The 27140-nt window shown below is 37.4% G+C and overlaps 1 protein-coding gene and 1 pseudogene across 5 annotated transcripts in view; one reads left to right on the top strand and one right to left on the bottom strand.

The window, feature by feature from the left end:
- Positions 1 to 27140, bottom strand: part of PLD1 (phospholipase D1) — a 173953-nt gene that overhangs the window by 72685 nt on the left and 74128 nt on the right. For 4 of the 5 annotated variants that reach the window (XM_043594903.1, XM_043594900.1, XM_043594901.1 and 1 more), the window contains 5 exons: positions 16320 to 16401; positions 7755 to 7865; positions 5432 to 5632; positions 4202 to 4415; positions 3505 to 3618 (listed from right to left, as the gene is read on the bottom strand). In XM_043594903.1, coding sequence (XP_043450838.1) covers positions 3505 to 3618; positions 4202 to 4415; positions 5432 to 5632; positions 7755 to 7865; positions 16320 to 16401 — 722 coding nt within the window. The remainder of the gene's footprint in view (positions 1 to 3504; positions 3619 to 4201; positions 4416 to 5431; positions 5633 to 7754; positions 7866 to 16319; positions 16402 to 27140) is intronic. The other variant, XM_043594902.1, reaches the window with a different exon arrangement.
- LOC122492226 lies at positions 21913 to 25078 on the top strand (annotated as a pseudogene).

The following is a 27140-nucleotide window of genomic DNA, read 5'->3' as shown; positions in this document are numbered from 1 at the left end:
TGGTTGCTCACCTGTAAAATCTTTAGAATAAGCATGGCATTTTATTTTTTTTTTTAAAGAGAGATAGAAAGGAAAAAGGAACAAAGAATGAGGTAAATCATGGGTCAAATTCAAAAAAAAAAAAATATATACATATATATGGTAATATATACATAAGCCAAAGCTTAACATTTATATGCATACATGTGTTTAAAAATTAACTTTCACCTAACAATCAGTTATGATAAGAAAAACAAAACAAAGCAAATTCTCATCTCAGAAAATTGTGTTGGTACTGATTGGATTCAACCTGCTCATAATTCAAATTTGTTTTTGGTTTCAGTCATGGCCTAAATTATTCCAAATAAGTCAGTCTTCCCCAGAACAAATTAAATATTAAGGCAATACAGCCAAGGACTCATAGTTAGTGTGACTGCTGCCCAGAAGTGCATGAGCACCTACGAGCAGGAAGAGAGGCTTTTTACATCAGCCATGCTGATCTGAGGGGTCCTCCTCAGTCTGCATTTGGCTTCCGGCTGATTTCATAATTGCACCGGCCTTGTCTTTGGCATAGGTTTTATGCCAGTTTTCTGCAATCCTCATCCCTCAGTGGCCCAGACACAGGCTGTAAAGTTCACAGAAAGGGTGTCTTCCTGCCCTTCACCCATGTCTTCTGGTTTTGCTTCTTCCTCTCTTCTTTTTATGGTCTCTTGACTGCCAAGGCTGCATCCCCTACACCATGACTGCAACCCCCGCTTCTTGACCTTCTTTCCTAGTCCCTCCTCCTTCACAAAGTTCTCCCTAATCTTCTTCTAAATGTGCTCTTCGAGCTCTGGCTTCTCCTTTGGCTCTCAGATCCACAGCCCCTTCCAAAGCCTCCCTCAACCTTCTCCACCCAGTTGTCCCACCAGGCCTTAAAACCACGTGCTTAACACTAGAATCATTATTATTCCCACAAAATCAAGTCTTCCTTGAGATTTCTGCTTTCTGTTCACAGTTACTCAAGCTCAAACCTCAGGATCAACTTTGGCTCCTTTCTTTTCCTTGATCTCTTCTCCACCTACCTCCCAGTCGCCACTTCCCAAATCCTATTGAAATTCTGCAGATTCTTCCTTTGGAAAAAGTTTCACCCATTCACTTCATTCCTGGGACAAGCTAGTCAGACTCTCTGTGTCTGTAGTGTAACTTAGTAAAACACCACCCTTAACTCTCCACCCACTCCCCACCACCTGTCTTCTCCAAATCCCACCTCCATTCCTCACCCACCAGGGATTCTCCAACATTTGATAGATGAAGTTCAAGGTCACAGCCTGACCTTCAAAACCTTCCATTACAGGTACAGATCTATCCCACCAATCCAATCTATACACAAAATTTACTAACTCTTATCCATAATTCCAAAACCCAAAAGCTCTGAAAATTCAAATGTTTCCTCATAGCTCATTTGCTAGCAAAATCTGACCTGAACTGACAAGAAGTTATAATCTTTATTTAACCCACCTGGTGTTGCACAAATATAAATGATCTGTTTAGGTGTTTCCCAGACCCTGCAAGCAGTATAACATAATATAGAGTATAGGTATTGCATTACCTTTCTAAAATCTGCAATCTTCTAATTTCTGAAGCACATCTGACCCCTAGAATTTTGAATAAGAAATTATAGACCTCTATGCATCTACCTCATTCCACACCTACATCTGACATGACGAAATAAACACTTTTGGCACTTCCCACATATATGTCCTAAGATATAACATCTACCAGGGCACCTGGGTGGCTCAATCAGTTAAGCTTCTGACCTCAGCTCAAGTCACAATCTCAAGGTTCTTGAGATGGAGCCCCACACTGAGCTCTTTGTTCTCAGCACAGAGCCCTCTTTGGATCCTCCTGTTAGTGCATTATCTAATTAACCCATAGTGATCTTGCACATGGCTCCACGCTAATTTCTGTCCACAGCCAGTAAGGTTCACTAGGAGCCCAGGTCATCGTGGTCTTTTACGTTCAAGTAAAACTGATTTGAACTAAGAAGCTAACCCAGTTTGTAGCCTCAGGAAAGGAAGTTATTAACTCAAGCAAATATTCAGTTTCAGATTTCTTATGAAGAGTTACTCTGTGCTTAAATCAGGTTTCAAGTCCTATGAGACACTATGTTTAAATCATTACATAATTTTTTTATTTTTTTTTTAATATTTTTTTTCAACTTTTTTTTTTGGGGGGGGGGGACAGAGAGACAGAGCATGAACGGGGGAGGGGCAGAGAGAGAGGGAGACACAGAATCGGAAACAGGCTCCAGGCTCTGAGCCATCAGCCCAGAGCCTGATGTGGGGCTCGAACTCATGGACCACGAGATCGTGACCTGGCTGAAGTCGGATGCTTAACCGACTGCGCCACCCAGGCGCCCCATCATTACATAATTTAAATGTAGAGCTGTGCTCTTTAAACTCCTTTCATTAATAGCAGAACCTTGCTTTTTTTTTTCAACACAAATTCACATGAAGCTTTTATATATATATATATATATATACATATATATATGTATATATGTATATATGTGTATATATATGTGTGTATATGTTTCTGTGTGTGTATATATGTATATATATGTATATATATGTATATGTGTATATATGTGTATATATGTGTATATGTGTATATATGTGTGTATGTGTGTATATGTGTATATATGTGTGTGTATGTGTGTATATGTGTATATATGTGTGTATATGTGTGTATATATGTATATATGTGTGTGTATATGTGTGTATATGTGTGTGTGTGTATATATATATTTCTGAAACATATATACACACAGAAACATATATACACACACTCACAGAATTTTTCTGGTTGAAGCAAGTACCAATAGAGACGGGAGTATCCAGGGCTCACCTGCTTGGCATACCCCCTCAGAGCCCCTGAGAAACACCAGGGTCCACAAGTGAGTGACTCATATCCAGCCATGGTAGCTGGGCTCTAGCTAAGTCTTCTAAGTAGTGCCCTAGAACTGTGGCCTCGGAATCCAGCCAAAACCTCATGATGTAGTAATCTGCATTTTTGCTAAATCACAAACCTGAATTATGAGCTCTGGAAGGCTGATAAACTGGAACAGCACTATGCAGGTTACTTTTGATCTCTAACCCTGAGTTTCCTCATCTGTAAAAGGGAGTCAATCTGTAACACTATTATGGCCGAGCACCACCAGCGCTTAGGGTAGTAACAGGAAGTCTGCACACAATAAACTCTAGCTTATGATTTTACTATGGTTGCCATTCATTACGAACATTACTTGTCCCTTTACTTGTCCCCTGATCCGTTGCCAAATTCCTCTTCATCCCCACCACCACATTTTAGGCCCTATTTATTCAAATACCTAGTTCTTACAAAAGCTCCTCAGGTAACAATTTCAAATAATACATGTGGCGTAAAAACTGTGCAAACAGAAAGCCAATCCAGAAACACACTCACTCTGCTCATGCAGCAAAAGCTGAAGCCTAAGGACATTCTGCGGCTTCACACATCACTTACCAACATTAGGTCTAGTGAGTCCCTGCTCAGACTTACTGGAAGAGTGAAAGAGTTTCAGGTGGGGTTTTAAACCATGGATTAAATTCTGACGACTTCTACAGTGATTACAATAACCTGGAGAAAGTTGAGAGTTCTTTTTTTTTTTTAAACAAAGAAATAGATATATACCAAATTTGCTACCCTGAAAAGCAGGCTCGATCATTTTTAAAACTAGGCAAGGCTATAAAACCAGTCACAAATTCTGTGCTACAGAAAACTGTAGAGCTTTAAGACAAATTTGAAAAGAAGAGTAAATTTACAAGATGTAGAAAAATCTAATGTTTGAAGATAAAACTTCATATATTTCTGGCGAGGAAGAGACAGGAAATCTCTTCTATGAGAAGTTAAGGATGCTTAATACTTTTCTTTTTTTCTTTATAACTTGGCATTATTTTAGAAATGCTTAGACATCCTGCTACCATCAGAAGTATGAATTGTGGTTGTCACAGCTACTTGTGCGACTACAACAATAACTCTGTTCTAAAATGAGGCAAACAAAGCCACAAAACGGCATGATATTGAATAGGTGATAGCCACCTTTCAGCATTACTCATACTACTCCATTACAAAAAGACAGGTTTAAAACCTGGTCCACAGTGTCCGGCTGTGAAAGAACAGCACATCATCAAGATAAATCCTAGCAAAGACGAAGACTTACTGGAGGCACTGTCGATGCTGCTGATGCTGTCTGCATCGTGCAGGTGGTGCCTGTGGAGATGTCTGTAGAGGCTAAATTTGGAGAACTTTCTGGATTTTCCTACTCCTTTCAGTTTTGAATCCATATCATCAACGCTCCTCAGGGTGGGTGGATTGTTACTAGCTTTGTTTTTATCTTGAAGGCTTAAGGATTCCATGGACTCTGTTGTTTCAGCCTGAGAGAGTTATTAAAAAAAAAAAAAAAGAAAGAAAAAAGATACCACATAGGATATGCTGCAATGTGACCCTTTAATTCTAGTTGAGCTGACGTGTAAAGTTCACACATGATGGTCTAATAGACACACAACAATGTGTGAGGTCAGCCACAGGGCAGTGGAGGATTCTTGTGAGCTGCTTAAATACTGGCAAAGGAATACCAGGCGTTCCATTGTACATCCCCCTGCAGTAGATTAAATTCTTGAAATTTCATACCAGTTAACCTTTTTACGTCAAATACAATTACATGAGTTATATTCACCGTTGAGCTACTGAATTTCTTCCTCTGATAAACGTGAATAGTGCTTTTTCTGTCAACTGTTTTTCTTGCTACGTATTCACTAAATCTCTATTTTTTCCAGAAAAGTCACCAGCATATACAGCAGCAAGATAAAATGGAGACCATCAAAATTTTTAATGAGTGTATTGATATTTTGGCAACCATTAGAGTTAAACCACTAAGCACTGTTTATGGATATGGCCATATGGGTATTTTGGCAGCGCTTGATTTAAAAGGTACTTTGAGAAGTTATTAAACTCCTGCCTTCAAAAAGAAGTCCCTCCATGACTCCAGACTGACTTATCCTATTTTTGCACGTTTTTAAGTAGGAATATTTCAAAAACCTTTGCAGGTACTTGTAGTAAGGCTGCTTATTTAACTTAAAGCTCAACTGATGCACATTTTTGTTTATGAACATTTTTTTTTCCAAATAGGAAATGAATCTCTCGTTTAAATGGAAAACAGGAGTTAATTATGAGCTGGCAAATGCTCTGTTGGATCTGTTTTCTCTTACAAGAGAAGAAAGAGATTAAGAGATGCAAAGTTACAGACTTGCTAGGTGGTCTTTGAAACCAGGTCTGTCCATCCAGGAATATGCTGCCCCCCAGTGAACCAATCAATCAGTCATGCTATTAACACATACTTATACAAATCATGTCCCTTCTATGCAGTTCCATAAAGGTGAGATTTACTTACTGTGAAGGAACTCAGAGATGGTCCTACAGTGACACGCTTCACGCTGCCCACGTCCGTGAGTCTGTGTTCGTTGTCATCCCACCTTCCATAGGCCAGGTCGATCCCACCCACAAAAGCCACTGACTGGTCAATGACAACAATTTTCTCATGATGAGCCCACAGATACACGCTGGATGATACATGATCTGGGTGCCTCATCACCTTGGGAGGGAAAAGAAAAAACCCACGAGTAATGTACTTTTTAAAAAGTTCTTCATGTTATAATAAAATATATCTGTTTTATCCCCTGAATAGCATTTTCTATAATTCAAATACCAGAATATGCTCTGTATACACCAAACTTCTAATTTCATTCTCAGTGCTTACAAGAGGAAGATTCCTGGTTACTTTTTTAAGCCTCCCCACCAGCCCTGCCCCATACCACATTTGGGGGAAGCTGCCATTTAACTAGAAATGTGGTCACATATTTCAGTAAAAGCTGTAATACCTTTTGTAATGTAAGAGCTGATTCCTTTTTTCCACCTAAAAGGCTTATGCTATACCTGATCTTATTTTAAAAACAACAAAAAACTCTGAAAATGTTTAACCAACATCTACCTCTGAGAAAATTTTTAATAGGTATATTGATATTTTGGCAGCCACTGAGTTGAAATTGCAAGCATATGGATATAGGGATATACATACTTTGGCAGCTCTTGATTTGAAAAATATTTTGAGGAGTTATTATTCTCCTGCTTTCAAAGAGAATTCTCTTTATTTTTTTTTTAATTTAATGCTCATTTATTTTTTGAAAGACACAGAAAGAGTGCAAGTGGGAGAGGGGCAGAGAGCGAGGGAGACAGAGAATCCAAAGCAGGCTCCAGGCTCTGAGCTGTCAGCACAGCGCCTGATGCAGAGCTCGAGCTCACGAACTGTTCTGAGCTGAAGTTGGAGGCTTAACTGACTGAGCCACCCAGGCACCCCTAAAGAGAAATCTCTTTAGATGATCCCAGACTGACCTATCCTATTTTTGTATATCTTTAAGTAAAGCATTCCAAAAACTTTGGAGACTACTAAAGTTCTTAGTAACCTACATTTGTTGTGTGTAGTAAAATACACGTAACACAAAATTTACCATTTTGACCATTTTTAAATGGACGGTTCAGTGGCATTACATACATGCATATTGTTCAATCATCACCATTATGTATCTCCAGAACGCTTCATTTTGCAAAACTGGAACGCTGTATCCAATGAACGATAACTTCCCATTCCCTCCTCCCTGTAACCCCTGGCAAACACCATTCTATGTCTCTATGAATTTGACTAAGTATCTTACTATTTGCCTTTTTGTGATTGGCTTATTTCATCTAGAATAAGGTGTTCAAGGTTTACCTATGTTTTAGCATACATCAGAATTTCATCTCTTTTTAAGACTTAAATATACTCCACTGTATGTATATACAAATCATTATTGAGATTGGGATATTAAAGTGTCCAACTATTATACAATTGATTGTACAATTGTCTATTTGGTCCTTCAATTCTGTCGGTGTTTGTTTTCTATATTTTGATAGTCATTATCAGGTATGTACATGTTTACAATTGCTGTATCTTTTTGCTACATTAAAACTTTTAATAATATATAATGTCCTTCCTTATATATTATAAACTTTTTCTATTATAATATCATCTGATACTAGTATAGCCACTGCTGCTCTCTTTTGATTAGTATTTACATGGAACATCTTCTTTTAGCCAAATAAAAACACATAATTGTTATATACTGTAAGCCTGCTGGAGATTTATTAATTCATATGTCTTGGTGTATCTCAAGGACTTGGCAATAATTATTGATAGCTTTTTCAGTCTTTAGTAAATATCAAATTGCTCTTTTTTATTGCTTATTGTATTTATTTATTTTAATTAGTTTTGTATATAACACACTATTAAGAAAAAGCTTTTTAAATCCTAGATGAGCTCTCTGTTGCTATGAACATTCAAGGGACATCACAAGGAGACCACATCTAAGACATTCCAGGATAATCTCAACGAGGAGCAAGGGAACTTGACGAAGCTCCTGAGTATTGAAACAATTGTAGAAGGTGTGTTCTTGGCTAAATTATCAGGTTAGGAGAAACAGAAATGTGAACTCTGCGGACCCCATCGATATCAGAAGTATAAGAAAGTATTTTTGTTTTTATTTCTGAGAAGGATCCAATGCTATTCACTCAAAATTGTACATTAGGGAATTCTACAAATTACCACTGCTCAAAGCAAAGCACGCCTGAAAGACTACAGAATAATACAGAAGAAAGGTTGTTCAGAAGGATGAACCTATTACCTTTATGTTGGGGTGTAGACGCATTAAAGTCCTCTTGCTGTATTCACTGTTGATGCCAAGAGCGAGTTCCACCTCTTTGTAGAGCATTATGAAGATTCGCACCCCCTCTTGCTGTCACAAGAGAGAACACAAGGAGGAATGAGAATTTCTGAAAGTAGGTTATGCTTTTTCTTGTCTTTTTCTTGCCTGTGTATTATAAAGTTTCTTCTATAAACAAGTATAATAAGATATTTAATGAAAAATGCAATACGAGAAGGTGAAACATAAGTATATATTAAGATACAAATATAACAAAAATGTATCTCCCTTCCATTCTTAGGACTTGTCATGCCAAGACAGAGTGTCAATATTTGAAAAGGCTGAAATGGTAAACTTACCAGCGAAAAGTGATGGTCTTATACCTGTGAACATCTTCAAACACTTACACAACATTAAGGAAAGTGTTGGCCTGATTCAGGTTGCAGGATTAGGGTTTTTGGTTTGTTTTTATTACACTTCCATTAGTTAAAATAGCAGTGACAAAAAACTCTGATGGCAATAAATCACACTAAATATCCCTTAAATGTTTCTGGAGTATTTTAATAGAATTTTTCTTGATTAAAAATTACTTAAGTAAAAAAAAAACATTTCTTTATCTTCAAAGATGAATATAGTGATTCACATTTGGAACTCATAATTACATCATTAATGTCTATTTGTGACATGACTTCTTTGGAACTTTCTCTAAGGTTCAAAAATCCCTAAGATTTAGCAGCAGCACAAAATTAACATCGATTCAACCTTAGACCTTGGACTTAAAAGAAGACAAATAAGGCCATTGTGAAGGTCAAATTAAATCAAAAGTGCCTGATAAACTTGAACATGCTATGTTAGTAATATTTGTATTAGTATTAACTATTAAAAAGACAATGTTGGGGTGCCTGGGTGGTTCAGTTGGTTAAGTGCCCAACTTCTGCTCAGGTCATGATCTTGCAGTTCACAGGTTTGAGCCCTGCATTGGGCTCTGTGCTGACAGCTCAGAGTCTGGAGCCTGCTTTGAATTCTGTGTCTCCCTCTCTCTCTGCCCCTCCCTCACTCAGGTTCTGTCACTCTCTCTCAAAAATAAATAAATCAACTTTATAATAAACAAATAAATGCAATATTCTTTAAAAAAAAAGACAATGTCTAATAGCTGGTAGTACAAAAAAAAATAGTATTTTCTCCGCTAGTTTGGATAGTGATAAGGTTTTAGCTAAATTGCCCCACACCTGAATGTCCTTCCTCTTCTCCCTGTCTAGTCACACAGTCCCCTCACCAACATACAGTTAAGAATGTATTCCTCCAGGAAACTCTTATCTTATTTACCCCCACTTCTTATATGACCTTTTTACTTTTTAGGTTTTTATCCTCAGTACTGCTGTGCAATTTGCAACATTTGAATTTGCATTCTCTATATCCAGCAGCTCTGAAGCCATTTTGAAGCATACTGCATACATATTGGATAATGTATCTACACCTAGGCATTTAAAATCCTAGAGATAAAAGGTAAGAACTTGTACACAGTACAGCACTTTATAAAGCATTAGAGATACTGGCATATGAAATAAACTATAGTGACAAAGAGTAATTTAATTACAATTTAAATTAACAATCCATGGTAATTAGATATACTTCATAATGGAAATTTGAGTCATTAAGAAGCCAACTGGGTCGAACGCAACTAACTTATAAGATATATAAATTATATATATATATATGTATGTATATATATATAAAATACATATATACATATATACATATACATATATGTATACATGTATACATATATACACCAAATATATATATTATATATATATAAAATACATATATATACATATATACATATACATATATGTATACATGTATACATACATACACCAAATATATATATATATATGTTATATATATAATTATATATATATATATATATAATATATATATAAAATTTGGTGTACTCCAACTATATATATATATACATATAGTTCCCCAATATTGGTCTGCCAATATTAAGAAGCATATTTTGGCCATTAAATCCTTATAAGAACACATCCCTTCAAAATACTAACACTCTCAGTGTGCCTGAGTAACTCAGTAGGAGAAGCATCTGACTTTGGCTCAGGTCATGGTCTCATGGCTTGTGAGTTTGAGCCCGACATCAGGCTCTGCTGACAGCTCAGAGCCTGGAGCCTGTTTTGGAATCTGGGTCTCTGTCTCTCTCTTTGCCCCTCCCCCGCTTGTACTCTGTCTCTCTCTCTCTCTCTCTCTCTCTCTCTCAAATAAATAAGCATTCAAAAAAATTTCAAAATACTAACACTCTATATTTCTTGGTGTAACATCTGAAAAGTGCATACATTTTTGGAGGAATATACTTAAATATATGTTCTGAGCTGCATTAAGGAAAGTCAAACGGGCGATGGATATTAAGGAGGGCACCTGTAGTAATGAGACTGGGTATTGTATGTAAGTGAAGAATCACTAAATTCTACTCCTGAAACCAATATTGCAGAGTATGTTAACTAAAATTTAAATTTGAATGTGAAAAGTAAAATGCATTCTGACCCTGAAAAAAAATAGGATAAAAAAAAATATATGTCATCCTATTTCTCTGGTTAATAGCTGACTTTTGGAATTTTCTTATTAGTAATTAAAATTATGCAACTATTACTGCAACCAAGTGCATAAGGACAGACCAGATAAAGAAATAAGGAAGTGAAAGTGTAGGCAAGACATGAACAGATTAGCTTCTAATAGTTCAGTCACTTAGTGCTCTGCAATGAACCACTGGTGGAGAGCTCTAAATGCAAACTAGAACATTATTTTTTCCCTCTAGTGTTCATATACACTCTGCTCTTTGGGTATTTTAGGATTCGGTACTGAATAATAGTAACACAAAATAGCATCCCATTTAAAGATATAGTATAAAGTCTAAAACCCAAAATTGCAACCCAAATTATAAAACATTATACCTGACATCTTTCGTCACGTTTATTTTAAATGAATGAAATTGTGCTTCTTCAGCTTATGAAATTACCATTCTTGAAGGATAGTAGTTGCAATTTAGACCCTGGCCTGATTCTTTTTTTTTTCTTATTTTTTATTTATTTATTTTTTAATTAATTAATTTTTTAATTTATATCCAAGTTAGTATATAGTGCAACAATGATTTTACAAGTAGATTCTTTTATGCCCCTTACCCATTTAGCCCATCCCCCCTCCCACAACCCCTCCAGTAACCCTCTGTTTGTTCTCCATATTTAAGAGTCTCTTATGTTTTGTCTCCCTCCCTGTTTTTATATTATTTTTGCTTCCCTTCCCCTATGTTCATCTGTTTTGTCTCTTAAAGTCCTCATATGAGTGAAGTCATATGATATTTGTCTTTCTCTAATTTTGCTTAGCATACTACCTTCTAGTTCCAGACCCTGGCCTGATTCTTACAGTTTTCTACTGACCTGCATAACTAATGGATTTTTGAAATAATAGAGATGTTAACACTAATGGATTACATTATTACCCTCCATTTATTAATACCTTACACTTTCTTCTATATTTTGTCTTTTCTCATTGAAATAAATTAACTCCAAAGGAAATAGGGTAGAGACTTTTAAGTCTTTTTAGCTTATATACAAAAGACTAATAAGGAAGTAAGAAACCAGTTCATTTTAGGTAATCTGGTTTACAATTATTTACTTATATCTGTATCAGAATGAACAGTTAATTAGTGACAAGGTTTCTGTGATCATAAAGCAATAAATTCCTCTTCTTTGGTCAAAGTATTACAACACTATCATAAACCCTAAACTACAAAGGGCAAAGGAAAAATGTTTCCTGACAATGAAGGCATTTTCCCGGTCATAATAGTGCAGACTTACACAAAATGTGAGAAATAACTGTGCAAAATGAAAGCCAAATTAGAAAAGAAAAAAGGACTGATGTGAATTCTGTAATTTAAGGAATACACATCTGAAGCATCCAATGTTTTACCAATACCTTTTCATGACCCTAGGGGAAATTACTTTTTATTACAGAGGAGGAAGTAAAGTATTAATAGGCCAAGTAGAAAAATGAATGGCCTGGAGGGGATTACACAATGTCATCTTTCTCATCTCTGCTGAAGTCACGTAACCCAAAGGTTAACGGAACACATGTCACACTATAAACACAGTATAAACTTCGTAAAACCGGCGTTTCAAAAGTTGAAAGTTCTGACCTCTTTTCTAATTAGTTTTGAATCAAGTAGAGCAGACATCAGAGTATACATAGTAGGAATTTTTAGGAACTTCACATATACAAAATACATGTGAAGACAACAAAAAGTAAAAAAATTTTATAGTTGACATCAAAGAGACTTTTTTGAGTCCATTGTTTTCTCTCTGATTACTCAAAATACTGTGGTCAAAATATTTTCTAAATGCAGCCAGGTTTGTCTCCTGCCTCGAGACAGCTTAACTTATGTATCCCCAGGATAATCACCAACTTTATCATTTGTCAAGGACTTCTGCAGAGTGTGCAATATTTGGGGAAAATGAAAAATAAAGGACAGGAGATCACATCCTCACCATTCAATGTAAGCAATGTGAAAAAGTACAAATGCTCCTTTTTTTTTTTTTTGAACCAGTTCTATTTGAAGCATAGTCTTCAAGGTTGAAGATCTATTTTTCCTTTCCCACACATGCCCTTCTAGCCCACCACTTTGATAAGATCCTGTTTTATTTTCCTGTGTGGAGATGTGATTATCTCATTTGACAAACCTGAACATCTTTTCCTCCTAAATGATCACTGATTGCAGCTCTAGAATGTGGCTTGTGGTCCAGGACAGAAAGAAACTACCTCACAACAAAATCACCCCTGAGGACCTAAACCCTTTTCTGTAGGTCTCCAGGTGGCTGCATTTGAAGATTTTTTTCAGTGCAAGTCCCATCAGAAATATCATGTTCCTAGGGCGCCTGGGTGGTTCAGCTAGTTAATCGTCTGGCTTCAGCTCAGGTCATGATCTCACCGTTTGTGAGTTTGAGCCCTGTGTTGGGCTCTGTGCTGACAGCTCAGAGCCTACAGCCTGCTTCGGATTCTATGTCTCCCTCTCTCTCTCTCTCTCTCTCTCTCTCTCTCTCTGACCCCCCCTCTCTCTCGCACTCTGTGCGTGTGTTTCTCTCTCAAAAATAAATAAACATTAAAAATTTAAAAAAAAGAATCATCACATTTCTAAGATTGAAATATACACATTGGGTACATGAATACAGTTGCCATAACTATGATGCACTTTATTTCAACTCTTGGGGCAGTCCGTGCAGACCTGTGGGAAACCCTGCGATGCTGACTTGAGCCATAATCAGCCTCTAAGTCAAGGTTGGCTTATGCTATTTTAAATGATAACACTGCTATTCAAAAGGCAAAAGAAATAGGAAATTACCAGTTTGGCTATCACCAGAGAAACAAAATACTGTATTTCTTCCATAAAAACAGCCATTGTAAGAGATGTTTGCCTGTATCTTGGCTATGAGGCAGAGACACAAAATTCCTCCCCCCAAATCTACACAATGAGAAGAAAAAAATGTATTTATTTTAATCAACCTTGTGGATCTCTGGGATCCATTAATGTAAGAATAAATGTTATTTTTTCAACCCAGTACTCTGTGAAAGTAGTGGCTTTCAGAAACTAAATAATTTAGGTGAGACAGTGTTTGTAGGCATAGAAAATAACAATTTACAATGATCTGGGTATTAAAAATTTATGACCAAAATAATATGGTATAGCTAAATTAAGGAAGAGCAATTCTGCCAAATGTACCACTAAGAAATTAATATTTAATAATATTACTATTTCCTTAGGAAGTTGTTTTTTTGAGAGAGAGAGAGAGAGAGCGAGCACAAGAGCAGGAGAGAGGGCCAGAGGGAGAGGGAGAGAGAGAATCCCAAGAAGGCTCCATGCTCAGCTCAAAAAGTGATATAGGGCTCGATCTTATGACCCTGGGATCATAACCTGAGCTGAAATCAAGTAGGATACTCAACCAACTGAGACACCCAGGTACCCCTCCTTAGGAAATTTTTAAAATCATTACGTGCAATTTAAAAATTCCAAGTTTCACAAAGCAGATGGAATTGAAATGAAGCACCATTATCAGGCAATAGTATTTACTTGGCCATGGTGTTCACCTAGGACCTCACCAGGGTTCATGGGCCATAAAAGCAAAGAAAGCCCACACTAGTGATAGAAAAGTCAACTAGAGAGTAGCCTGAGGGGAAAACAAACATATGAGAGCTAACACAACATCGAGGGCCAGGCCTGCAGGATCTTTAGAATCTTTCTCCTAAGCCCTGCTCATGCATTTGCTAGCTTTCTGGAATTTACTAAGATGTCCTGTAGGCACCTCACACTCAAGTCAGCTGGAATTCAGTTCATCGAACCCGACTTCTTTCCACGTCTTCCCATTGCCAGACTCACTTTCCTAATACACCATTTGATCAGATCACCAGACTCCTCTACCAGACTTGAACCTTCCCCAGTCACTTCCTACTTTCTTCCATAAAGTCCAAACGACTGACTTGGCTCGCAAGCCTCCACATCTGGCTGCAATGGCCTTTCCAGCTTGATCCCTCATCGTACTTACGCTAACACTCAGCTATAATTAGCCTTGTCACTTTACTGTGACTGACAAAGCCTTGGGAATTCCTGCCTCTGGAATGTTTCCTCACCACAGTTTCTACACCTAGAAACTTCTTCCTTTCATTTAAATTTTTTTGCCCATCCTAAATGCCCTAAATTCCTCATATTGTGAGGGACTTCCCCACCAGAGCTTCCCATAGTAGGCACTCAACAAATACATATTGATTGAAACCTACAAAGTAAAGTGTTGGATACGTACTATGAAGAGAGGATTTACTAGTATGGTTGACAATTGCTAGGCCAGACTGGAACAACTTAACTAAAATGGAATCTTGAGGAGAGATGGGAAAAAACGCTGTTTCGTGGAGAGAAACGTGGAGAAGGCTATAGCCCATTCAATATGTGGAAGGAAGTTTGATAAGGCTAGGACTAAACCTGGGACACGAGTCCTTCAGCAAGCCTTCCGTGGGCAGGGATGGAGTCCTACTCACATTCATGGCATCTTTAGTAATTAGTGTAGTACTTGGCTCCTAGGAGACACTCAGTAACTTTATGCTGAATTATTTATTTAATGAACATACAAATAACGCTTTTGAAGACAGAATTTCCCATTTTGTGAATGGAATTCTTTTGAGGCAATGAATTAGACTAGCCGTGAAAATAATGCTGTTTGGCAGAACATGTGTCTGAAATAAAGCTTATCAACTTCTTTTTCCATCAGTATTAGTGAGGTCTGACTATATCTATGGATTATCTTTAGAAATCTTAAAGGCATGGGGAAAGACACTGAAAGAGGGAGGATGGGTAAATGGGGAAAGCAATAAGAGAATGTGGAGAATGGGAAAGAAGAAATGAGTCACAACTATAAGAAACAAAAATTCTTGTTTTTACCCAATTACCCAGGATCTACAAATTATGTTAGAATGTTTAATGATAGAATAATAAAGGGGTGCCTGCGTGGCTCACTTAAGCATCTGACTTCGGCTCAGGTCATGATCTCCTGGTTCGTGAGTCTGAGCCCCGCGTCAGGCTCTGTGCTGATGGCTCAGAGCCTGGAGCCTGCTTCGGATTCTGTGTCTCCCTCTCTCTCTGCGCTTACCCACTTGCACTCACTCTCTCTCACTCACACGCACTCTCTCTCAAAAATGAAAAAAAATAAATAAACATTTAAAAAATGATAGAATAAAAAAGCTTAAGACAATTTCAAGTAATAGTAGAAAAATGCTGGCACTTGCTAATTTGGACATGATTAATAACAAATCCAGATCTATTCTAATTTTACTTAATTTACCTTGGTTGAGAGCCAACTATATAAAAACATTCATTAGAAATAAGAATGTAAAGTAGTCATTGATGAGCCTATACTGTTTCAGTTACTTTTTATACCAAAAAGAATACACTCAATGCTTACCCAGAATCTACTGGGTCAACTGGAGAGGAGACAATTCCACATTTTTACCATGAACTGTCTCAAAACTGGAACCAAAGCAACACCAATTCTTACTGCCCTTCTTTTTGATATTCTTCTACATTATCTTGGCCCTAACTGAATGAAATCATTCTCCTAATGACTTTGTATTTTGATCAAATGGCAGAATAATGAATAAAAAAGAAAATGCTACATTTCATTTCACCCTTTATTATTCAATGATAAAATCTTGTTACAGTTTTTTTGCCTATAAAATTAACTGCCTATAACTGATTAAAAATCAAAACTTAGAGTTCCTGATATAATCCATGCTGTGAATTAGGCTAACATATTTATGCAGTCAAGAGTAACAGGAAAAAAAGAACCAAATAAACTTGAAAACCACAAATATTCCACTTTTTATCAAACTCTAAAGAAAAAAGCTATGCTTACATATGAAGGGCTTTGAAAAAGAAAAGGTATTTCAGAAACAATAAACATTGAAAAAATTATATCAGCCAAGGTTTGGAATACGTACTGCTTTTCGTTTAAGAATGCAGTCCAACCTCCAACGATTTCCTTCAACCACCGGGCGTTTCAGGAAGATTTCTGGACTCAACCTGAAATCACAAAAGCAAGAGTTTTAAAAAGTAAAATGAAGGTAGACTTAGAGAACTCAGTGACTTCTTAAAATGTAATAACATGCATGTCACAGGAGTCCCAGAAGAAGAAAAGAGAGAAAGGGGGAAGAAGGTTTATCTGAGCAAATTATAACTGAAAACTTCCCTACTCTGGAGAAGATCACTGGCATCGAAACCCAAGAAGCACAGGAAACTCCCATTAAATTCAACAAAAGCCAGCCATCACCTAGACATATCATATAGTCAAATTCACAAAACGCACAGACAAGGAAAGAATCCTGAAAGCAGCAAGGGAAAAAAGTCCTTAACTTACAAGGGAAGATAGATCAGGCTTGCAGCAGATCTGTCCACAGAAACCTGTCAGGTCAGAGGGAGTGGCAAGAAATAGTCAACGTGCTAGATGGGAAAAACAGGCAGCCAAGGATTCTTTATCCAACAAGGCTGTCATTCAGAATGGAAACTGAGACAAAGAGTTCCCAGACAAACAAAAACTAAAGGACTTCATGACCACTAAACCAGCCCTGCAAGAAATATTAAAGGAGACTCTTTGAGTGAGAAAGAAATACCAAAAGCAACAGACTAGAAAGGAACAGAGAACATCACCAGAAACACCAGCTTTACAGGTAACACAATGGCACTAAATTCATATCTTTCAGTAATCACTCTGAATGTAAATAGACTAAATGCTCCAATCAAAAGACAAAATATAAAATTCTGATTGTGCCATCGGAAGCAAAGGCAATTTTAGCACAAATGCCACCATCCTCCTCCTCCAGTGTGGCGGGTCATTGAAAGCTCTGCTAGGAGTTCACATATAACTTTACCTGGGAACAACAGCCTTGAGCCATTAAAAAAAAAAATCACTATGATTTCTCTCTCTCTCTTACTCACACATGCAAATATATACGCATATGCAGATACTGGTGATTGCCCAGACAACAGCCATTTTCCACCTTCTTTCTTCAGTCAGAGTCTACCTCCCACAATGAGATATATGAGGAGGCACACACGGGTTTAATGGGAAAGTTTTTCCTCTTTGATCTCTCTTTCTTATATACACACACACACACGCACGCACACACACACACACACACACACACACCAGGAAAAGTAGCTGTACAACAGATGTTGTTTGGGGATATGATGCTTAGGCAGGTATAGCTATATTGAAATTCTAAAGGGAAAACCAGAACCCTGAAATCACTAGACCATTTTGCCAACTTTAGGACTGCTTAACTTTGGATTTCTCATTAAACAAGACAAATAAATCCTCACTGTTTAAGCCACCTTTAGTTGAGAATTCTGTTAATCCAAGCCAAGCGTATTCTAATTGATAAACATAAACACTGACTTTCTATACCAAGGAGCAGTGTCCATAGGACCTGGGGCTTTCTGAGCAGGGAAGAAGGCAGGTTTGCTGATGGATGACATTTTTTTTCCAATGTAAAAATGGGGTGAGATCTGAAGTCAGTGTTTGAGTTAAATCTATATATGATGTAACTACTCTATGACGAGGAAAAACAGAACAAAATATGTACAATAAAGGAAACTTTATCTGCTGAAATGCTAGACCTGGAGGAGCAGGAGTAGACTGCAAGGATTAAAGCCTTATAGAGTACCAGGCTGGAGAACTGCCTTGCCAGAGAGGCCTCTGAGCATTTAGCCTAAGGAGCTAAAGATATTTTTAAACTCTTTTTATGCTCTATTTTATTCAGCTAAAGAAAAATAAAGCCCCAAAGATAAAATACCCTAAGGAAATACATACTGTGTAAGATAAATAAGAAAACAGACAAATGGTGGGGTGTGTGCAGTACTTAATTTAGTGTAGGAAAGGAACACAGAGGCAATCTATGTCCAAACAAAAAAACAAAAAATGCAGCAATTGCTAGCAAAGGATCTAAAATGAATTAAAAAGAGGTCTGTTACAGGAAGCCATCAAAATGGAGAAAGCAGGCAAAAACCTCTTTGATCTTGGCCGCAGCAACTTCTTACTCAGCACGTCTCTGGAGGCAAGGGAAACAAAAACAAAAATGAACTACTGGGACCTCATCAAAATAAAAAGCTTCTGCACAGAGAAGGAAACAATCAGCAAAACTAAAAGGCAACCGACGGGATGGGAGAAGATATTTGCAAACAACATATCAGATAAAGGGTTAGTATCCAAAATCTATAAAGAATTTATCAAACTCAACACCCAAAAAACAAATAATCCGGTGAAGAAATGGGCAAAAGACATGAATAGACACTTCTCCAAAGAAGACATCCAGATGGCCAACCGACACATGAAAAAATGCTCCACATCACTCATCATCAGGGAAATACAAATCAAAACCACAATGAGATGCCACCTTACACCTGTCAGAATGGCTCACATTAACAACTCAGGCAACAACAGATATTGGTGAGGATACGGAGAAAGAGGATCTCGTTTCCATTGCTGGTGGGAATGCAAGCTGGTGCAGCCACTCTGGAAAATAGTATGGAGGTTCCTCAAAAAGCTAGAAATAGAACTACCCTATGACCCAGAAATTGCACTACTAGGCATTTATCCAAGGGATACAGGTGTGCTGTTTCGAAGGGACACACGCACCCCCGTGTTTATAGCAGCACTATCAACAATAGCCAAAGCATGGAAAGAGCCCAAATGCCCATTGATGGATGAGTGGATAAAGAAGATGTGGCATATATATACAATGGAGTATGACTCAGCAATCAAAAAGAATGAAAGCTTGCCATTTGCAACTATATGGATGGAATTGGAGGGTTTTATGCTAAGTGAAATTAGTCAGACAAAGACAAAAATCATATGACTTCACTCATATGAGGACTTTAAGAGACAAAACAGATGAACATAAGGGAAGGGAAACAAAAATCATATAAAAACAGGGAGGGGGACAAAACATAAGAGATTCATAAATATGAAGAACAAACAGAGGGTTACTGGAGGGAGTGTGGGAGGGGGGATGGGCTATGTGGGTAAGGGGCACTAAGGAATCTACCCCTGAAATCATTGTTGCACTATATGCTAACTAATTTGGATGTAAATTTTAAAAAATAAAAAATAAAATTTTTAAAAATTTAAAAATTAAAAAAAAGGTCTGTTTTAGGTAGAAATGTGCATTGCTATGCACTGCTTGTTCACTGAAGGTGAGAGATACCAAACAACATAGATTCTTGAAATTTTTTTGATGTGCACATTAATTATAAATTCAGAGGCCTTCTATTTGGGGGCCACTTGTAATGCTATACCCTGCAGTTAAGTCTTTACCATTCTTTATTTAACCTACAAGCATTTGTGTACCCTGGATGTAGAACATTCTATTAGATGCTCTGGAGAATCTTAAGATAGATCTCAAGGAACCCTCAGTTTGGGGATAATGCATAAGAAGGTAAAAAAACAAGCGTTCATGCTTTAAACAAAGTATAAACAATGGTCTCACTGATGAGGAAAAAGCAGCTATATGAGTTATGACTTACAAGCATCATTATCTCAGGATCTTCACTAAGCAACTATTAGATAAGCAAAGTTCATTAGATAAGCAAAGTTTTATCCCATACACACATGCCAATGATAAAGTTTAATTTATAAATTAGGGACAGTAAAAATTAACAATAGTACTAATAAAATAATGCAATTACAACACTGTGATAAAACTGTAATAAAAAAATAAAATAAGTAAAACTGTACATAAAATGGTAATAAAAGTTATGTGAATGTGGTTTCTCCCTCTCTCAAAATATGTTATTGTACTCTTTCCCCCTTCTGATGATGATATGAGATGATAAAATGCCTAAATGATGAGATAAAGTGAGGCGAATGATGTAGGCATTGTGATGCAGCATTAGGCCACTATCACCCTCTGACAATGGATAAGAAGGAGAATCATCTGCTGCTAGATCATGGTTGATCTCAGGTAACTGAAACTGCAGAAAGCAAAACTATGGACAAAGGGAGACTACTGGATGTAGAAAGTATAAAATGTTGTTGAAAAAAATTAAGATCTGAACAAAAGGAGAGATGTTCATGAATTCAGGAAGAACAGAATCTGATGTACCATCTAAACAATGGGGACTTTACCATTTTTTTCCCCATCTGATTCATCAACCTGAAGGAGAACCCAGAAATGGGGTTTGGCACAGGTACAGAGAACTCAGGTAGAAGTTCTCTACCTCAGGCTTCAAGAGAAAGAATGAATTCAGATGACAGCCAGGGGCTCACAGGCACCACAACACTGAGGGATTAGAACTTTTTTCTCCAACTAGAAGAGCTGGTGTTCCAAGAGGACAACGTAAATAAATATCCATTGCTTGGCTCCAGACACAAGTATCATTGCAGAAAGTGTGCAGTAGGGCAGGGCAAATAAAGCCCCACCTTTCTAGAGAACTGGGCGGGGGGGTAGAGGGAAGCTACAGCAAACCCAAACGTAGTAGAGAGATCTTCAAGAAAGCAGAGCTTAGGAAAGCAACCCTATTAAGTAGATTATGAACTTCTAGCTCACTCCCAAGCTGCCCTTCCATGGATTTGATCCTAAACATTATACCAAAGTTTGAGAACTGAACTGAGAATTAAACCACAGCCAAGAGATGAGTAAACACTCACCAGGCAAACGGAAGTGGAAAAAACAAAAACAAAAACAAAAAAACCAGGGTACCAATCTTATATCAGACAAAACAGACATTCAAACAAAGATTATAACAAGGAAACAGAGAAGGGCATTACATAATAAAGGGACCAATCCTACACACCCAATACCGGAGCACCTAGATACATAAAGCAAGTATTAATGGACTTAAAGAGAGAAACTGATGGTAACACAAAGGGTAGGGGACTTTAACACTCTATTCACATCAATGGATTGATCCTTTGAACAGAAGATCAATAAAGAAAGAATATATTTGAATGAAACATTGGACCTGAGAGACATAACAGATACATACAGGACATTCCATGAAAAAACAACAGAATACATATTCTTTTCAATGAATATGGAATATTCTCTAGAATAGATCACATATTAGACGGAAAACAAGTCTCAATAAATTTAAGAAGATTGAAAGCATATGATACATCTTTTCTAATCACCATGGCATTAAACTAGAAATAAATCACAAGAAAAAAACCTGGAAAAAACACAAACACATGGAGACTAAACAACCAATGGGTCAATGAAGCAATCAAAGAAGAAATTAAAAAAATAAATAAATGGAGACAAATGCAAATGAAAATGCAGTGGTACAAAATCTTTGGCACTCAGTGAAAGCAGTTCTAAGAGGAAAGATTATAGTGATATAGGCCTACCTCAAGAAATAAGAAAAAGCCCAAATAAACAAACTAACCTTATACCAAAAGGAACTAGAAAAAAAAAAGCCTAAGATGAGTAGAAGAAAGAAAATAATACCACAGAAATACAAATGATTACAAGAAAATACTATGAAAAATTATATGGCAACAAAATGGATAACCTAGAAGAAAAGGATACATTTTTAGAAATGTATAGCCTTCTAAAACTGAACCAGGAAGAAAATCTGAACAGACCAATTACAAGCAACAAATTTGAACTGGTAATCAAAAAACTACCAAAAAATGAAAGTCCAGATGGATTCATACGTGAACACTACCAAACTTAAAAATTAGTTAATACCCATTCTCCTCAAACTATTCCAAAAAATGTAAGAGGAAGGAAAGCTTCCAAATACATTCAATGAAGTCAGCATTACCCTGATACCAAAACCAGACAAAGATACCACTAAAAAAGAGAACTACAAGCTAATATCTCTGATGAACACAGAATGCAAAAATCCTTAACAAAAATATTAGCAAGCCAAATCTAACAACATATTTTTTAAAAAATCATTCACCACAATCAAATGAGACTTATTCCAAACATGCAAGGATGATTCAATATTTGCAAATCAATCAGTGTGATACATCACACTAACAACAGAAAGGATAAAAACCATATAATCATTTCAATAGGGCAGAAAAGCATTTGACAAAGTTCAACATCCTTCATGATTAAAAAAAAGAAAAACTCAACCAAGTAGGTTTATTTTTTTTTTAATTTTTTTTTCAATGTTTATTTATTTTTGGGACAGAGAGAGACAGAGCATGAACGAGGGAGGGGCAGAGAGACAGGGAGACACAGAATCGGAAACAGGCTCCAGGCTCTGAGCCATCAGCCCAGAGCCTGACGCGGGGCTTGAACTCCCGGACCGCGAGATCGTGACCTGGCTGAAGTCGGACGCTTAACCGACTGCACTACCCAGGCACCCCATCAACCAAGTAGGTTTAGAGGCAACATACCTCAGCATAATAAAGATCATCTGTGAAAAATTTGCAGCTAACATCACACTCAGTGGAGAAAAACAGAGCTTTTCCTCTAGATCAGGAACAACATAAAGATGTCTACTCTCATTACTTTTATTCAACATAGATTAGAAGTCCTAGCCACAGCAATCAGACAAGAAAATGAAATAAAAGGCATCCAAATCAGAAAGGAAGAAGCAAAATTTTCGTTATTTGCAGATGACCTGATACTACGTATAGAAAACCCTAAAGACTCCATTGAAAAACTACTAGAACTAATGAATAAGTACAGTGAAGTCACAGGATACAAAATCAATGTACAGAAATTTGTTGCCTTTATATACACTAATAATGGAGCAGCAGAAAGAGAAATTAAGAAAACAATCCCATTTACAATTCTACCAAAAATAATATAATACCTAGGAATAAACTTAACCAAAAAGGTAAAAGACTTGTACTCTGAAAACTGTAACACATTGATAAAATAAATTCAAGATGACAAAAAGAAATGCAAAGACATTCCATGTTCATGAATTAGAAGAATAAATATGGTCAAAAGTCTATACTATTCCTATCAAAGTACCAACAGCATTTTTCACAAAGCTAGAACAAACAATCCTAAAATTTGTATGGAACCATGAAAGACCCCAAATAGCCAAAGCAATCTTGAGAAAGAATAACAAAGCTGGAGGTATCACAACCCCAGATTTCAAGCTATACTGCAAAGCTATAGTAATCAAAACAGTATGGTACTGACACAGAAAAACAGGATAGAGTCCAGAAATAAACCCACACTTATATAATGAATTAATTAATCTATGACAAAGGGGCAAGAATATAAAATGGGAAGAGACAGTCTTTAGTAAATGGTGTTGGGAAAACTGGACAGCCACATGCAAAAGAAAGAAACTGGACCACTTTTATACCAGAATAAACTCAAAATGGATTAAAGACCTAAATGTGAGACCTGAAACCATAAAAATCCTAAAAGAGAGCACAGGCAGTAATCTCTTTGACATTAATCCTAGCAGCATTTTTCTAGATATGTCTCCTGAGGCAAGGGAAATAAAAATAAAAATAAACTGTTAGGACTACATCAAAATAAAGTTTCCCCACAGCAAAGGAAATCATCAACAAAAGGAAAAGGTAACCAGTCCTAATCCACACCAGCAGGTGGAGCTGAAGTGACCCATTCTGGGAGAGGGACTCCATCTTGCTCCCCAGTGAGGCCCTCGCTGGAGGAGGAGGGTCAGAGCTTGGGTGCAGTCAATCGGGGGCTGTAGTTTAGTAAAACAGGAAAGCTACAAAACACTGTGGAGTTCTTGGGTATAAATAAAAAGAGGAAAAAAGTTTCTCAAATCACTGCTGCACCACACGGGGCAGATGCTTCGAGGGTCAGGGTCTACGCTGTCTCTAGCAGCCGCACACTGGACTTTACTGTGCCACAAGAAGACCCTTGTTCCCATTGTTTGTTTGCTTTTTTCCAAAGGTTCAAATGAACAATGTAGTGGTGCTGGATAATCCTTCTCCTTCCTACAACCCATTCCAGTTCAAGAACTCCTTCAAGTGCATCGAGGACCTGTCTGAAGACTTGGAATTGAAAATTTTCTATGTGGGCTCTGCAGAAAGTGAAGAATATGATTAAGTTTTAGACTCTTAGTGGGCCCTGTTTCTGCAGGACGGCATGTTTTATTTCCAGCTGAGGCACCTAATCCAAGACTCATTCCAGATGTAGATGCAGTAGGTATAACAGTTGTGCTAATTACATGCACCTATTGAGGGCAAGAATTTATTAGAGTTGGCTGCTATGTAAATAATGAATATATTGAGACAGAAGTATGGGAAAATTTGCCAGGAAAACCAGACTTTCCTAAGCTTCAAAGGAACATTTTGGCATCTAATCCTAGAGTCACGAGAGTTCACATTATATGGGAAGACAATATAGAAAAACTGGAAGAGGCAGAGATCAGTAATCCAAATCTATAATTACTTCTTTCAACAGATGCATTACCTTCAGCATCAAAGAGATGGATGGCCTATGTCAAAAAACTGACTATTCGTCATGTCAGAATCCTTCATGGACTGCATGTGACCATCTGTCATCCCTTTAGTACAAATTAAGCTATAGAAACACACAAAACTATTTCCCTGCAATTCCATAAGAACACAGTCAAGACACAATGTGAAGAATCTGTTCAAAAAACATCCTGTAGAAAGTTTGTAAGAAAACCAGTATTTGAGTACATTGTAGAATATAAATACAACTATTTCTAAGTAAAAAACAAAACAAAACAAAAAGCCTAAAAGGCAACCTACTGCATGGGAGAAGATATTTTCAAATGACATATCTGATGATAAAGGTTTAGTAACTAAAATAAAGAACTGAAAAACTCAACACCCAAAAAACAAATAATCCAGTTTTAAAAAATGGGCAGAAGACATGAACAGACATTTCTCCAAAAAAGACATACAAATGACCAACAGACACATGAAAAGATGTTCAATATCATTCATTATCAGGGGAATGCAAATCAAAAGTACAATGAGATATTACCTCACAATGGTCAGAATGGCTAAAATAAAAAAACATAAGAGGTAACAAGTGTTGGCAGGGAGAACCCTCGAGCACTGTTGGTGGGAATGCAAACTGGTGTAGCCACTGTGGAAAACAGTATGGAGGTTTCTCAAAATGTTAAAACTACGGACACCTGGGTGGCTCAGTCAGTTAAGTGTCCCACTCTTGGTTTTGGCTCAGGTGATGATCTCACGGTTCATAAGTTTGAGCCCCACACCAGCTCTCTGCTCTCAATCAGCACAGAACCTGCTTCAACTCCTATGCCTCCATTTTTCTCTCTCTCAAAAATAAACAAAAATTTTTTTAAAAGTTAAAAATAGAACTATCCTACAATGCAGTAATCATACGACTGGGTATTTACTCAAGAAATACAAAAACACTAATTCAAAGGGAAACATGCAACCCTATGTTTATAGCAGCATTATTGACAATAGGTAAATTATGGAAACAGCCCAAGTGTCCATCTATAGATAAATGGGTAGATAAGATGTGGGATGGTGTGTGTGTGTGTGTGTGTGTGTGTGTGTGTGTGTGTGTGTGATTGAATATTATTCAGCCATAAAAAAGAATGAAATCTTGCCATTTGCGACAACATGGATGGAGCTAGAGAGTATAATGCTAAGTGAAATAAATCAGCCAGAGAAAGCCAGCTACCATATGATCTCACTCATATGTTGAATTTGAGAAACAAAACAAATGAGTAAAGGAAAAAAAAAAAAAGAGATAAACCAAAACACGGACTCTTAACTACAGAGAACACCCTGATGGTTACCAGAGGGAAGGGGGGGTAGGAATGAAATAGGTGATAGAGATTAAAGAGGACACTTACCATGATGAGCACTGAGTAATGTACAGAACTGTTGAGTCGCTATATTGTGTACTTGAAACTAATGTAACACTGTATGTTACCTATACTGGAATTAAAGTTAAAACCTTAAGAAAATCTGGTCTTGGGCGCCTGGGTGGCTCAGTCGGTTGGGCGTCCGACTTCAGCTCAGGTCACGATCTCGCGGTCCATGAGTTTGAGCCCCGCGTCAGGCTCTGGGCTGATGGCTCAGAGCCTGGAGCCTGCTTCCGATTCTGTGTCTCCCTCTCTTTCTGCCCCTCCCCCATTCATGCTCTGTCTCTCTCTGTCTCAAAAATAAATAAAACGTTAAAAAAAATAAATAAAAAAAAAGAAAATCTGGTCTTTAAAACTCTTCAGTTTTACTAATCCTGTCAATTTCTGACATGGTTCATGCATAGGCTCAGGACAGAGGCTGCGGCAGACGCGGCTTGCACTCCTCACCTTGACAGGCTGGGGAGAGAACCCACCACGGCGAAGATTCCACATGCTACCGTACAAGTGCCTGCTGATACATGCCTGATGAATTATAATCACCACCATCAAGAAGAAATCTGAGCTAAGCCACACTCTCCAGATCTGTCCTAAGAGCAATTAGCCATGTACCAATGGAGCTCGGAGCTACCTCTTGGTGTCCAACCTCATTTAAGGACATACTTCAATGAACACTGAAGAGCTAAGTCCTTGAAATAGCACCAAGCACAGAAAAGACAGAAAACAAATGTTCTTGTGGTTAATCCAGACACACGAAGTAGAGAATGCTCACTGATCTTTATATGGAAACTATCTCTTAAGACACCTTCACATCCAGCTGAAATGTACTCTTCTTAGTTTTTAGATAGTCTGGGCTGTTTAATGAGTCATTACCTCTTCTAACTGGACAGCCTACCTCAGAATTTACCTCTTTAGAAAATTTCTCCTGGGGCGCCTGGGTGGCTCAGTCGGTTAAGCGTGCAACTTCGGCTCAGGTCATGATCTCGCGGTTTGTGAGT

Source organism: Prionailurus bengalensis, chromosome C2, assembly GCF_016509475.1.
Source record: "Prionailurus bengalensis isolate Pbe53 chromosome C2, Fcat_Pben_1.1_paternal_pri, whole genome shotgun sequence".
Classification (NCBI taxonomy): Eukaryota; Metazoa; Chordata; class Mammalia; order Carnivora; family Felidae; genus Prionailurus; species Prionailurus bengalensis.
The sequence above is the reverse complement of the archived record's forward strand: the minus strand, read 5'-3'. Positions and strand labels throughout refer to the sequence as shown.